The following is a 16,149-nucleotide window of genomic DNA, read 5'->3' on the forward strand; positions in this document are numbered from 1 at the left end:
ACTTAAAATGGCTTATGATATCAGTGTTCCTTCACATTTTTGGACTGAGGGAAAATCAAGCTGTCAAATCTTGAAGCAAAGTGTTAAATTCTGCTTTGTTTTGATTCAAAATGCAGAGTTGTCTTGGTCTGTAAAGATACCAAAACTCCCAAACTCTGTGGCATTCTTGGAGAGAAGATTGGCCCAATTTCCATCTACATGCTTGCACATTTGCACCATTCAGCAAACAAGGACACCAAAGTGGATTTAAAAGCAGACTGGCATGAAACAAGTTGCCACAAGAGAGGGTTTGAATTCAGAGTGCTCAGGCTGAGTTTGGTAATTGTGATAAGCTGCAGATAAAAGCTTTCATTACAACCACAATAAAGGCAAGGTAAGAGACCCAGCATGAGCTTGACACAAGCACAGGGCAGTACCCACATGTGCCACAGAGTAAGACCCAAGGCTCAGGCACTCACCACAAAGCACATGAGGCAATGTAAACCCCCACCCTTGCTGGCTTTGTGGTAATTTGCTCATGTGCTTGTCCCTGGGGTGAGTAAAACCAGCCTGCTCTGCCAGAACGTCCTGAAATAGCAACATCTGCTGAAATTGTACATTATTATTAACACCTAGCATTACATCAGAATGGATCATATCTTATCCAGTTCTACCACACATCACGTAGTCTCTGAGCACACAACATTATTGCACTATTCAGTCATTTAATTAAAACAATAATTGATGCAGAGGATGAAAAGTAAAGAGCTTTTTTTTCTCAAAAACTTACAATTTAGCCTTACAAAAAGATGGTATAGACACCTGGAAAAAATGTGAAGAGGATTTTTGTGCTAGGAACAGAAGAAAAGGGGATTTTAGAAGCATGGTAGAAAGGCCAGCCAGAGTACAGCTGACTGGCCAGGCTACAGGAATGACTGGATTGAGGTAGGAAACAGAAAGCATAGGCTGGATGAGAGACTAAAAAGTTTGTTTTTGCAAGCTAGGGACTGCAAAGGGACAATATATCTGATAAAAGATTTTCAGAAAGCTTGAAAGAGGCAAGGCTGAAGGGATGGGAAGTGAGAGAAATGGAAGGACAATGGGATAGTCTTCAGTTCCAAAGCTGGGGCTGAGAGATCAAGTAAGTGGCTGCTGTCATCCAGGAACCAAAACCCCAGGGTCAATGAGGAAAACACTGAGGAATATCAGCACAGAAAGTGAAAGACCAAGACATTTCACAGCTTCAGAGGGTTTACTGTCCCCAGATGTTTCTGTATCCTGCCAGCTGTCCCATTTCTCCCTACCTACGGCGGTCAGCTTCACCAACAGCATCCATTGATCAGGGGCTGCCCTGCACATGTCAGATGGAGCTGGCAGCATGGCAGTGCCCAGCCCTGGGTCTGGAATCAGCTCTGCTGGCAGCGTGGCAGGGCTGGGTGGCAGACGAGGGGCAGTCTGGTCCCGGCAGGCAGGCTGCGAGGTGGGCACGCCGCCTCTCTGCCAGCTCGCTGCTCCCCCTGCACAGTGGGAATGCCACCTGCCAGCCCCACAGGCTTGTCACCAGCACTGATTAATGTTTGTAGACGTTTTTAAGAGAGGGGGAAAGCGCACCAGACAGAGCTGCTAAAAGGCTGTGTGTGGGAAAATGCTTTTATCGCTGCTGTGGCTTAAACTGAGGCGCACACCATAAAAAATGTTCACATTTGGATTCAGTTATGTCCAAAAGATCTGTGGCTGTCGGGCACAACTACAACATGCAGAACTCTCAGAACAAGTGACTCTTTACCAAGAGAAAAATAGCCCACCCCTTGCCTTTTGCTTTTCTCCAAAAATCCCTCTTTAGCCTTGCATGTCTTCAGGGCTATGGGCGTTTCTGCACGATGCCAGTCACAGTCCCATCACAAAAACTTTCTAACCACTACCAGACACGCTCCCTTGACCCTGGGCTCCCACTGCCTGGCATGGGGAGAAAGCATGCCCGGCCCTGTGTCCTAGCTGCAATGCCAGCAGTTAATTCACTCCTTAACTCACACGAGTTTTGCCCCAAAACTCGCATCCTGAATTTTGACTGCGCTCCCTGCCCAGGCCGAGGGAAAAGGCAGGGATGGGGCAACCCCTGCCACGGCAGAGCTGCCATTCCAGAGCACAGATAAAAGTGAAACCTGAGCAGAAAATGTTTGCGGTGCCACTGGCAATCAAGGGCCGGGTTGTCCCAGCAACGGGAACACTTCATCAGCTCAGCTAACAGATGGTCAGTGAGCAACAGGCAGCATATGTTCCAATAAGCACTGACATCAGCACAGATGGAGGGTGGGCAGGAGGCTGGCCCTGAAACATAACCTGACATTTCCTTCTCATTTGGTGCTGCATTGTTATAACTCACACAGGAAGATTAGCAGGGAAAAGTGAATAGCATTAGGGAATCTGCTCAGGAACCGATTACTAACACTTCACTGCAGTTTTAGATTTTTACTTAACCAGAGTGCAACATTGTTAACAACATTCAGGGGCAGAAAAGGAAAATGCACTGGTTTTAACGATGGGGCTTTATTTTCATCACAGACAGGTTTTCCCAAGAACACTAATTAACAGATTGCCACCTTCTAGGAGTCTAGATCTCCAGTTCCACTATTTCTACAGCTTTTTCTTTTACTCCTTCCATCCCTTCCCAACAAAATGCACCCAAATACCCCACAGGATTAAATAAAAGCTCCACAACACATTGTTACAAAGGGCATAACTTTCCTCAGCCCAAAATAAACTTTAATGCTTGCTACAAAAGACAGAAAAACAGCCACAAAGGGTGAAAAAATAAAATAAACCATCAATTCCCGCTGACAAACATTCAACAAAAAGTAGGATTCAAAGGAGACTGTAGTCCTTGGAATTGACAATAGATCGATCTGGGACCCAGAGGATCAGTGTACAAACACGTTACATGTAAATATACAAGTTGTGTATTTACTGAGGATACTGGGCAAGCGTGCTGCATGGCTCCAAAGTGCCTCTGTGTGACAGACAGCAAGATGCCAAGCACATACCCCCAAAGGATGCAAGTGTACAGCTGTGTCACAGGCAGACACTAAAGAGAGGCAGCATGTGCAGCCACAGCCTTCTGCTACCTCGTGAGATACCTTGGGAAGCCTTTTCCTCCGCCAGCGCGTGGGAAAGTTCAGCAGGCACCTCCCTTCAATGCTAATGGGACTTGTATGTACATCCATCTCCTGTGTCAGCAGAAGAACAGACCCTCCAGTGAAGCCTGTCTGCAGTCCTGGGGGACTGCCAAGCTGTTTTGGAAATGGCAAATGCTTCCATCTCTGTTCCTCGTGCCTTTCTTTGGAGAGCATGAATTTGGTCAGAGATTTGCAGCCTGGATAACCCCCTGTGCATCCTCCTGTCTATTCACAGTTTCTTCTCTGGGGCTTTACCCAGATGCTCAGCCCAATTCACACAAGGATCTCCTGCCCTTCTTCAAACTACAATATCTCTGAGAGGTGAATACAGCTTTTTAGCAAACAGCTGCACAGGGAGTCATCTGCTGATATTTTCAAGTGGCTCCTAGCTTTGCACAGCTCAGTATCTGGCCTCAGCATTACAGAGGTATTTGGGTAATACTCCACACATTTAGTGGTACTGCAGTAATCACTTCTCATGTCTTTCAGCCTCCTAGAAACTTCTAAAGATGGATCTGTGCTCCAGCTGATGACAATGAGTGTCACAAGAATCTGGTATATCTTGAGCAAGGTCACAGAGTTAGTAAATGACAGATCCAGGAAGGTGCAGGGGAATCAATCAGGTTTCCCAGCTCTGACCCCCATCCTAATGATTTGACAGAATCCTCTTACAGCAGAACAAATTAGATACTCATCAACTCTGAACACATGTGTTCAGGGAGAACTCCCTAATGGCCAGCCATGTGTGTCAATGAGTGGACAGACACACACGAACTGCAGATCACTGCATTGCTGCTAACTGCCAGAGGCAAGCACTGCAACTCTAGCAAAGCCACTTAAGAACATTTTTAACCTGAGAAGACTGAGCATCTGAGCCAGTTTTGATAAATTTCAAGCACAAGGATGCCAAGCTGATGAGAGATGCTCATTTTATGCCCTGGGCTGAGTTATGCTTTATGCCATCAATGACTTTCAGTATAAAAGAGGCAACCTGCAAGTCTGGGACTGTGCTCTTGGAAGTCCCCCTCTTTTTGTGCTGTTTGGGGAATGGTGTTCCACTCATAGGGGGTGGTTTGTTCCTTTCCTCCACTGCATGTACAACCAAAGCTGGTACATACTTACTAGTTTGGTGCAGCCTCACTGTCCCTATTACACCAAAGACTTTATTTCAGTCATCACCATTTAGTCCTCTGGCAAATCTTCACTGATGTAAAGCAGTGCAGGTCCTTTATACTGAATGGTCTTCTTAAGTGGAAGTTGGAGATGGCCAATGATAGCCAAAGTCAAAATGAAAAATCTGAAGCATATGTTGTAATTGTAGCAGTAATGCTGACTGTTTACAAAACAGCTGCAGGTGAGCACATACAGCCAGTATCTGCCAATTAAGAACATTTGGAATGACATTTAACAAATTATGTCTTTCAGGATCCTGAAGGATTGGTTTCATATAGTGTGCTTTTCATGAGTTAAAAAATTATCTGTATCTTTATTTGCACTACATATGTTCCAAAATATGAGGCAAGTGGGCCATTGGGATTATTTATCCAACAAAACAGGCCCTGAGTGTGCTATTTTTGGACAGAGGTAGTTTTTCAAGGAAAACCAGCAGCCAAAGGATGTTAGCATTGCTTAGATCTCCAGAAGTTCCTGCCTCCACATCCATCAGTTAATGAATCAACTGGCCAAGATATCTGAACATTCCCTTGTAGTGAGTTCCCTCAATTCTCTGAAGCAGCGTGGATAATTTGATGGGTAAGCAGATGGGTAATCTGAGCAAGAAACAGAAAGAGGGGAGATTGCTTCTACCTCTCCTTTACTCTCCAGCTTCCTGATCCTCAAAATGAGCAGGATATTCATGTTTACTGAAATAAGAAGACAAGGGGCAAGGGGTACAAATTGCATCAGGAAAGATTTATAGTAAATAAATCACAGTATCACAAAAATCACAATTGATAGTAAATAAATCACTATATTTACAATATAGTACATAAATTGTTTACAATAAGAACAATCATTCACTGGAACAACCTCTGCAGAGATGTGGTAGGGTCCTCATCACTGGAGGTTTTCAAGATGTGATCACACAGGGTGCTAAATAATCTCATCTGGGCTCCTTCTCCCAGCTGATTTTACAAGACCCCTTCAAACCTGGGCTGTTCTATGATTCTATATCTCCTACTGCTTACAAAGAAAAACCAAATAAGTTTTACAAAATGCTTTTGGGAAGTGAGACTGGTTTCACCTTAAGGTGGATCAAGTCCTTCTCCTAAAGGGAAGGGAAGGTTCTGTGTTCCCTCACCTGCTTCCAGCTACCAGAGTCTGTCCCTGGCAGATTAACTGGCCAAAACCCAGTCTGTTGTTGGTTTCTTGGGGGTTCAGCTCTCAGTCAAGCCAACTCCCTGACTTTGTAAACAAGGCATGAGCAAAGCGAGCCTGTGGACAGTAGTTTTCAGTCTGCTATAGAAGAGTCCACTGGGATTATCAGAGAGACAAGGGTAATGTCATTTGACTTTGACTTCTGTGGACACACAGCCACAAACGTGGCAGACACTGGTAGGTCTTGTCTTCAGTTCTAACCACTGAGGCTGGAAGTGAGACCATAGGCAGGACCTGTAGTGGATGTGCTACACCCACCAGCAAAATCTCACTCAGGCAGAGAAATGAACCTGGGGCACTGGCAATGCATAAAACTCAGAAGAGCCTGTACTGAGAGCATATCCCAGAGCACATCCTGAAAAAGCAGGGTGAATGGTGCAGCTTCTTCTCCTGATGTCCCCACCAATACGAGGGCTCCAGTGACAGGTTAGAGAGCTGCAAATAGAGAGATCCCAGCAAAACCTGCTCTGAAGCAGCACAAACAGAGCAGTTCTAGCAAGGCTCATGCAATGCCAGGAGCATATTTGTGCAGGGACTGTCTTACAAGCAATTGCAGGTGCCTGATCTTAATGCTAGCAACTGCTTCTTTTTGTCTGTACTGTAGCCAGGACTTGTGAGCGTGAGAGAGATTGAATGCTTTGTAATGAAGGTATATTGTAACATTTCTCTCCAGGTGGCACTTTGTTAACAACAATTAGATCCTGATTCATCTTTGAAGGGCTAATTCTTATGTGGTTTGCAAGGGTCCTACAAGGAGCAAGTGTTGAGTGGGGGCACTTTAAAAGTATTAGTGAGGGGGGAAAAAAAAGAATAGTGCCATAAGAAATTTGCAATACAATGCCCAAGCCTCCTTTGCACCCCACAGTAATTTGTTCTTATTCCTGTTATTATCCCCTCGGGCACTAATGGTCACTTTATTAATTAGTTGAAAATTGCATTCTAGGTCAAATGGCAGCTTTTTTCCCTCCCATTGTTGCAAATTGCTAGTGGTATGGCCCAGTAAATGGCAGTGTTACTGCAAAATGGGAAAGATCCTTTGCTTTTCAAGATAAAGCCTATGGACCAGCTGCACTTTCCATGACATTTCTAAGCAGAGCATTTCCCCAGGCCTGCTTTTAAGCAGTTAGGAATTAAACAGAACTCACTGTCATTGTTAAGATTTCTAATCATAGGCTGTTACTGTATTTGCTCTCCCTCTCCTCACCCTCCCCCTCATTTTAATTCTAGCTGAGCCTGTTTTCTAAGGTGCATCTCTGCAGTGCTTAGCCCCATTTTCCAGCAAAGTAGGCAGTGTGTTTAGGTGCCTTCATTTCTGGTGCTCTGGTGGAAATACTTTGGAGACATCTGCTTTTGCAGAAGAGGACAGATGCTTAGCTTATTTCTGAGAAATAAAGCCATGTCTGTGGCCTCTGAAGTTAGAGACCCGAAAATTACAATTCACTCTTGAAAATATTTGCTGGCTACTGAATGTAGAAACAGAGCAAACCACAGTCTCAGAAAACAAAATGGAAATTACAGATTTTGTGAAAGTTTTTTCATAAAGAAAACTCCTACTGGGGACAATAGATGTTTAGCCTTTAAACCAGAGGATCAGCCCACCAGAAGTGAACATCAAAGCAGTCTATTTTCCATTAACTACTTTCTGCAGCCTACTGTGCTGGATGCAATCTGTCATGCCAGTTTGTAGTCCAGCAGTCAGGGAAACTACCAGAAGTCAGAAGGCCTGGGCTAATTTCTCAGCACTGTCAGCCTAACACATCTAAAAGGGTGCAACTCATATGAAGAAAGTTGCACAAGCTAAGACAAAGCATAGCCTTTAATTTTTAGTTTTTCAAGCTACCCTGGCCTCATATCTGCTTAATTTTCTTCTGTAAAATTACTTTTAAACTTCTGTTGTGGTAGTCTCAACTTAAAACCAACAGAATTCAGAAAAAAAAAAAATAAATCAGGGCTCCCTCTGGCCCTTCAGGGATTTTGACTGAAGTCATATAAAGAGCAAGAAAACTTTTTGTATGGGAGAAGAATGATATGGAGTGTCTTACAGAAACTTCACACAGGCTACCCTTACATACCTACTGATTTGGATAGATCATATCCAGCACACAGAGAGCAGGCTGGACACTCATCCTGTCAGAATCTAAATGCTTGAGCTGACACCAGCTGTAGCTCCTAGCGAGCATTACACAGAGCAGTTAACACCTCCCTGAAGCACTGCTGCCCTCCATCATAGGACAGCAGAAAAGCTTCATTTCTCTTTTTTCTTTTTGCCTTCTCCTCTCCCCACTCCCTTCCCAATTTCTAGCATTATAAACTATCAGCCTTGCTAAGCTGGACTCTGTCTACAGGCAGATGGGGGTGTTTATGAGGGAGAGGGATGGTGGAGTGATTAAGCAATAACACGTTAGTGTAAACAAATGCACGGTGACAAATTCGGGATTTCTTTCCTGCTCCCAATGAGGAAGTGTTAAGACATGCAAACTGACTCCTGTTAGCACTTAATATTTTTCCTTTGATGCTATTTTTTAACTTGCTTGGAGCAAAAGTTTCTTACAGCACTATTTGTTGCCAAGAATTAATATTGTAACCAGCAATGCAAAGAAGTAAAAGAAATCCCTCCTCAAAACAAAAGAAGGCTGAATTTGCAGGTTAGTATTTCTTTTGTTCAAAAACTTCAGGAAATCATTGCAATCTAATCTTCATTTAAAGCATAAACCACAATGCCTAGACTTGCACTGGTGTCACAGTTACAAGATAAGCCTAGATATGCAGGTAGTCAATAAAAGCACAAACAAATCTGCATTAAGTGTATTCCAAATACTCAATGCTCAAGGTTTCAGATTTATTTTTAAAACCTAGAAATTTTGGTCTAGATGCACCAGTCAGCTTCTAAATGTTCTGTGCTACTGTACATCAATTCTACAGCTGCTCTCCCTCTTCTGTTTGGAAATGCAATTTCATAGTGGATTTGTTTGAAACTCTCCCATTTGCTCCTTTGTGAAATCCTCCCTCTGCATAGCAAAGGTGGAGTAGAAATTTAATCACACCTACAGAATGAAGGCTTTGTTAAAGGGGAGAGTACTGCAAGTTGTTCAAAGATGGTGAAGATTCATGGGCAGCCTCACCACCTGTTTAAATGTGGAGATCTTTCATATGTGCATTACATAACAGGAGGTTCAGCTTTGTCACCAGCACACTGCCTCAGACCTCCATAAACTTCACTGGAACTGAAAACCCTCCAGCAGAATGTAGATCAGGTCTGAAGGATCTGATGGGTAATTAAACTACAGGACAAAGATGATTATCAAAAGGCAGCACATGATACACTTAGATCCCTTTTAGATGAGCTGCATCATGATCAAAAGTGAAAAAGTATTCTCAGGAAGTAGATACAGAGCCTGCTGGTCTTCTGCTATTAACAAACAACCTCTTGCTCAAAATAAAGCTGAATATGATAAAGGTAACTCCCAAATGAGGTTTCTGGTCCTAGTATTTCTTGTGTTTTCTAGCATGAAAAAGAGAAGCTTGGTACATTTGAAATATCAATGTATTAATATAAAAAAGATCATGCCTAGATTAACTATATTAACAATTAATATATCCATGTTTATCTATGTGACCACTACTAATAAAAGGTCATTTGATAAGTGATCTAATGTGTAACTGGGAAAATAAGACCCAATACAAAGAAAAAAGTCTCACAATACTAAATTGATGGGATGTGTGCACCTTGCATTCTGTCTTGTCCTTGCTTCCCTGGCCTGTGTAGCTTTCAGCTTTGTGCTTGTGTTTGATCACCAAATCAAATCCTTCATCTCCAAAGGAATGGTAAACAGTTGTACAAATATCACCACTGAGGAGAGTCTTTTGGTGAAGTTTATAGGCAAGATACAATTTTTATATCAAACATGAACACCCAGTGGAGAATACAACTCTGTGTGACTGAAATTCTGCACTCAGAGCAGTTCTTTGCCCTGAAGAAATGCCTGTCTTCCTGTTTCACAGAATATGTCCATCATCATCCCCAAGACTCACACCATATGCCTGAGAGCATTGTCCAAACCCTTCTTGACTCTGTCAGGCTTGGTGCTGTATATTTGTATTTGTAGGTTTTAGAGGTATGGGAGACAATTGCTGGAGCTGATGTCCTGCCTGCACTCTGATCTCAGGCATGTTAGTAGTTTCAAGCTGTGCACTACCATAGCTGCTACCCAGGCAATGAGCAGCACCCAGTACAGCATCAGGGTCAGTACCTGGTTTGGATTCTTCCCCTGAACAAATACTCCAGACTGTAAGGTTGAGGGGTTTTAGTAAAATAAAGATGTATTTTCCCAGTTGGCACCAGCAAAACCAAACATCAGACCTTAATTTTGTAGCAAGATTAAATAAATTTAGGCTATTCAGACAGAATACCTTGCCAGCTACCTCTGTTTTTTATAAACAACTCTTCAACTCATCATGCACTGTCTCAATGCCACACTTCTAGGTAAAAACTGCAGGCTAAACTTAATGTCTGATCACCAGCCTAGGGCTCCAAAAGCAGTACAAGCCAGAAAGCTCTACAAGTATCAGTCTCAAGAACATAATCTTCAACAAATGAGATTCTGTGCTCTGAACCAGCTTCTCATTGTGGTGGGCACAGGTGAAACACAGTGTACCCATCAGCCTGGCTATGGGTGAGAAAGGTCTGAGTGTTAGCTGCAGGGTCTAGGAAAGCAGTGAAAGCAAGGTCCTAACTCTGTAGGCATAAACAAGGACACTTGGCTGGTTTGTAGCCATTTTCAGTCTTTCCAGCTGTTTTCAGCCCACAGGCTATATCTATTGTTTTGACACTATATGAGTGCTATGGTAATTTCAGCCAAACTTCCTGACCCCCTGTGCTGTCAGGGTCTTAAAGCTGTCAGGGAGCAGCAAGGGGGGCCTGCTCCACAAAGGAAGGCAAGCCAGCAGTGGAGGGGCAATGCAGGGCAGTGACCCCACTGCTGAGGGTGCAGTCCCACAGTACCTGAAGAACAGCAGAGTAGGTCTGATGGCAGGAACCAGCTTCACACAGCAGTCACTGGACAAGTCCATGGGGATGAGGGATGTCCATGCCACACAAAGAAGTCAAATCATCAAGGCAAATGCAGAATCAGACAGGCACAGGACTGAATTCCTGCAAAGCAGACTAGGCAAGGGCCTGGGCTTAAATACTGTTCTTGAGCCAAGGGTCTTGTGAGACTCCCAGGAGACTTCCCATAGCTCTCTCACACGGGTCTTCCTCACCGACCAGCTGGATCCCAGGTCACCCAGCTGTAGGCAGTCAAACCCCTCTGAGCACCAGGAGGAGAGCCTGGCAGTGCCTTCAGGATGCAGGCAAGGAGCTGCCAGGCACCTCTGCACCAGGGACATCAGGAAACACTGGTGCTTGTAATAGTCGCCATCCCTGAGCGCTGTCCTAAGCAACCTCAGCCATCCCTAATGACCCACACTGAGGAGTTTACCAGGGTATCAGCAACCTCAGCCATCCTGAGTGACCTACACTGAGGAGTTTACCAGGACATCAATGTGTACCTGAGAGCAGACTCACGAGACTCACAAAAACTCATGGAATTCCTGGGCTCTCGAGCATCACAGGCCTTTATGGCAGAAACATACCAAGGTTTCTGCATATTTACTGGGCTGACCATGCTTCCATAGAGCCAAAAGATACTAAGGAAGAGGCTCTGCACCACAGAGGAATACCCCATCAAACTTCCAAGTGAAGGAGCATATTCTAGCCTGTGTCCCAGTTTAGCTGCCAATGGGGAGTCATGTAAACTTCTGATTTTCTTCCCTAGCATTTAAATAAAGACCATCTTCTCAATATAGTAATACATACTGGAGTATCCTTACAATTTTGCTCAGACAGCATGGTGCAAAAAGATCTGTAGAGCTTTGGGAATGCTGTTCCCCTCCATCTCAGGACAGCACCTGCTAAGACAGCAAAGCAATTAAAATTGTAGTCTCCTGTTTTATAGAAAAGGCATAAATTATAAGTTTTGATAATTGCATGCCACATCATCCCAAGACTAATTTGTTGTTTCAGGGTTTTCTTCAGTCCAGATTCAGATTCCCAGTGTGATGGTGTCACAAATGAGCACAGCAATTTGAGAGGAAGGATACATAAAGAGGAAAAGTTGATAGATGTGTTCCTGTCTGTCACTCTCACAATGACCATGTCACAATTTCTGCTGAGTCACTGTTGACTAAGTTATTGGTGTTACAGAATGTTCTCTGGATCCCCTACCAGAAGGGGAACACATAAATCAATATAACAAATAATATAATATTATATATAATATAATAAATCAATCCACAGTTTCACTGAACATTAGATGAAAGGCAGCTACCCAGTGCACAGGCTAGAGAAGACTAAGTACAGCTGAATGAGAATGCTTTTCTTCACAAACATATCTTCCTTCACTTCAAATCTGCATGTCTGTTTTTCTTCTGTTCTGTAACCATTCAAAACAACCCTGTAGCCCACATATTAAGGAAACTCTATTGAACTGGCACCTTTATGGTCATGTTCTCTGATTTGATTTCTTTCTAGAGTCCATAAGCTTTGTGGTATTGAGAAAAATTCAAAGTTGAGTGAGATGGGAAAGAAGCACCTCTACGTTTCAATTTCATGCTTCTGCTTTCCCTCTACTATTCCTGGTGGGGAAAAAAAATCTTTTGGCTTAGAAATAATAATAATAATAAGCAGCTTCTGCTTATGGTCTAACATTAGGAAGAAAAACAACCTCACAGAGACACTATCAATTCTTCAGTAGTCAGGGTAATTATTACCAACAATTCATACCACAGCTAGCACAGCAAAACTCCCACTCTAACTGTATTTAACTTTGTTTATTGAGGACAACAGACATCTTTTCTCATATCAAAGCCTGAAGAGGGAATTACCAACAAATTCTGGCACACAAACACATTCTTTTAAAATACAGTATTATACATCATGAAATCCCTGAAACCAGAGAAGTTTCCATAAAATTCAGACCACATTATTTCAAAAGGTTTGGAGGGGAGGGATAAAAACGATAGCAAAAAAAAATGATAGTACAATTATAGTCAGTGGCAAATAGATTGAAAAAGGAAGCAGGAATACTCATATGATGACAGTGCATTTCCTGAAATGCAAATCAAGACACTGTGTTTGTCTGCTCAAACTTTTAATAAAACAAGAAATCCTTATTGCTTATTTATTTAGTTGGATTGTTACTATATACAGAGTATGAAAAATATATTTACTGGGTTACAAAAATACATGTGAGGAAATTGAGTATGGAGTTATGGATGTCTGACAGTGCTATTCATTTTGACATCACCTGGATACTAAACAGGAATGAAGCTCCACTGACAGTTGACTCAAAGGAGTTACCACAGGGGCATCTGGTCCAACCTTCCTGTTCAGTCATGGTTATCCCAGAGCACCTGGCACAGGGTTGTGTCCTGATGGTTCTTGAACATCTCCAGTGAGGGAGACTCCACAGCCTCTCAGGACAATCTGCTCCAGTGCTCAGTGACCTGCACAGTGAAGTTCTTCCTCATTTCAGGGGAATTTCCTGTGCATCAGTTTCTGCCCATTGCCTCTTATCCTATTGCTTGGCACCACCGAGAAGAGCCCGGCTCCTCTCTTGACGCTCCCTTGATTTTAGAACTAAACAAATATGTATATTTCTGAAACTGAATCACAAAGTGAAACATACAAATTTTTAAGAAATAATTTTGAAGGTAAGTGTCTATATTAGACAGAAAAGAAATATTGAGTTCTCATATGTATTATTCACTACAGAAATAAAGCATGATACATTTTTTCCTCAGTTGAAAAAATTATAAAAAGTTGCTTAACTAGAAGTACAAATTTGCTTAACTAAAAGTATCAAATGTAATTGCAATTTTTTTCTTTGTAAAAAAGTTTTTCATTTTACAAGAAGATCACACTTTCACTGGCAGATGATGTTTACATCAGTGATGTCATGTTTCAAACTTTTCAGGGTTTCAGTAACAATGGGATGACCCTTAAAATACAGATATAATCCACAATCAAGACATAAACCACAATACAGCATAGACATGACATATTATTCATGTGAGGAAAATATTGTAATATAAACAACTATTACAAAAATATGCAAAAATTATAGTTTAGGTCTTAAATTTAAATGCAGGAATACCTCACAATGCTATAAAAACCAATTCAGACTTTCCTTTGTCAAATGGACAAAGCAATGTACTGGGATACCACTGTGCCTCAGATACCTGTAACTTAAGTTTAAGTGATTCTGGTCTCATAACAAGCTTAGACCTAACGTGATAAGTGATTAACAAGCTGAACAGTCTCAGCTTTGTGTGATTTCCTCCCCAGTCACACCATTCAGTTACTCTGCAAAGTTCTTAAAAACAGGCTTTCATAAACAAAAATTATCCCAGGGGCACTATTCCACCATCCCAGTTAGTCACTTGTAGTCATGAATTCTTTACTGAGGAAGGTGATATCTCCTCGAGTGTGCATGTCCTGATCCTCTACCTGGAGGAGCAAGACAGGAATTAAATACATTCAATGAACATTAAAGCAGGAAAACAAGGGCTTATTAAGATAGCCTGCAAGAAAAGTTACATTTATACATGTCTTAAAAAAATACACTCCCCTATCCAGCTGGTGTGTAGTTATGGCCAGTATTCTGAGATCTTGGAGGATAAAGTGCATGGTAGCTCTTCTTAAAACTCTTGGGTGACTGTAACATTTAAACTTAGTCCAATTAATGGGCTGAGATAGTGAATCTCATCTGTATCTGTTAGATCTGACTGTATGAATTCAGGTAAGGATAATATACAGTTTAGAACCAGACATAAGCTATATTTACAAATATTTTCACATAGGTTTAAGTGTGCCTATGCACAATACTGCTTTAGTCAGAGAGTCCTATTAGCAAACCAGTACTCACAATGTAAATTAAATCTTTTCTCATCACTGAAATTCAGGTCACACCTGCATTATAGTTCTACCAAAATCCTATCAATCAGAAACATGCCTCAAAGCAACACCAGTGTGGAATTCTTGACTAAGTACCTTGCAAATGAGAGGCTGCTTGTATCATCAGCAGTTATGTGTTTTATAGTGTGCTGTGACTGAAGTGAATGTACTCTTTTGATGCAATTACATTCTGTGAAGGAACAGACAATTAACAGTGATTTCCATAGTTCTTAATGCTCAGTTTATTTTTAGGTCCTTACAGAATGAGTTAACATTGTGATGTAAAACAATGTATTAGTGGCCTTAACTTCTAATCAATGAAGTTTGTCTACCAATAGGGTATATGGGCTGTGGTGTGGCAGCTACAAATCTAAAATCCATAAATTATCAAACAGTAAATATTGAGGGAAAATCTACCTTCCTGAGGCTTAGATGTCCTGCTCTGAGTAACATGGATGTGCTTTCATCCATTTGTAACACACAGCCAAGAAATTTACGGAGAGAAGTTAAATGAATAAAATCAAACAAAAAACCCCTCAACCCTCCCAAAAAGCAAAAAAAGCCACAGCTGAATTCCCTGCACTCAGAATACAGCTAGAGGATGAACTGCTTATTATAGCAGCTGGATGGTTACTATTGAGCACAGAATGAAGAATGCCTGAGTCCAGTTCTTGTTCTGCCTGAGAGCATTCAAGCATTTCAGAGAAATACTACTGCTGCTTGGGTTGATGCTTTCTTGGTGGAGGCATACTGGTGAAGCTGACACATTGTCACAGAATTCTTAAACATTAACTGATAAGAGAGAGCAAAGGCTGCCTAACCATTATGTACACTACTGACACAGAAGATATGGGTCCCATGGTTACTCTTCTGTTACTTTTTACTGCATTTAATCCAATGATTTATATATTATATGCAACAGCAGGAGCCACAACAGTGTAAAAGGGAAAGGTAGATAGAAGATGGGATAGACAGGTATCAGTAATATTACTAGGGAGTTTTATCACATAAGCTACCACAAACAGAAAATGGCTATCTTTTTGTTCTTTTCTCCCCCTTTCTTTGGTGAGACACACATGTAGCAGAGACAACAGCTACATAGAGAAGTAACCCAAATACCTGTGCTAATACTAGCAAACAGGACAAGAATTTTGTCAAAATGAGCCATGTTGGCAGATCACTTTAAAGCAAGCTCTAAAATATTGCAGGGCTCTTATAAGGACAGACATATTTTTCCCAAGAACCTGTTTTACTTATAACACAGGTGATAAAACTGCAGTTATGGGATCATGTTTTAAGAGTGTCCTGAGGGTAAGAAATAGGGCTAGTGTAGAAGAAGCCAAGATGTTTAAATAATGCTACTGAAAGACATTTGTAACACAGCAGCACAGTTACTGGGGAACACACTTTGTGGAATACACCTAACCATAAGATCTCTAGAGCTGGTCAGAGATTATCTGACCCCTAAATATCAGGTTTTTTCAGAGGTCAAGAACTGGTAACAATGACCAGCTTGGGTTTTGCTTATGGTCAGCATACATACTCTATATTTCAGGTTTATATTTTACACAGAGGATCAAAGAATATTATTTGTGAATCAAATGGTATTATCTTACTCTGAAGCAT

The 16,149-nt window shown here is 41.8% G+C and overlaps 1 protein-coding gene across 2 annotated transcripts in view; it reads right to left on the reverse strand.

Moving 5' to 3' along the window:
* The window catches only part of FAM120B (family with sequence similarity 120B), an 87,232-nt gene that overhangs the window by 27,152 nt on the left and 43,931 nt on the right, over positions 1-16,149 (reverse strand). Inside the window, exon 10 of one of the 2 annotated variants that reach the window (XM_056487754.1) lies at positions 12,364-14,076. The exons of the other annotated variant lie outside the window; for it this stretch is intronic. Coding sequence (XP_056343729.1) covers positions 14,027-14,076 — 50 coding nt within the window. The 3' untranslated portion in view covers positions 12,364-14,026. Of the gene's footprint in view, positions 1-12,363; positions 14,077-16,149 lie in introns of those variants that run through there. 2 annotated transcript variants of the gene reach the window in all.

Source organism: Oenanthe melanoleuca, chromosome 3 (genome assembly GCF_029582105.1).
Source record: "Oenanthe melanoleuca isolate GR-GAL-2019-014 chromosome 3, OMel1.0, whole genome shotgun sequence".
Lineage (NCBI taxonomy): Eukaryota > Metazoa > Chordata > Aves > Passeriformes > Muscicapidae > Oenanthe > Oenanthe melanoleuca.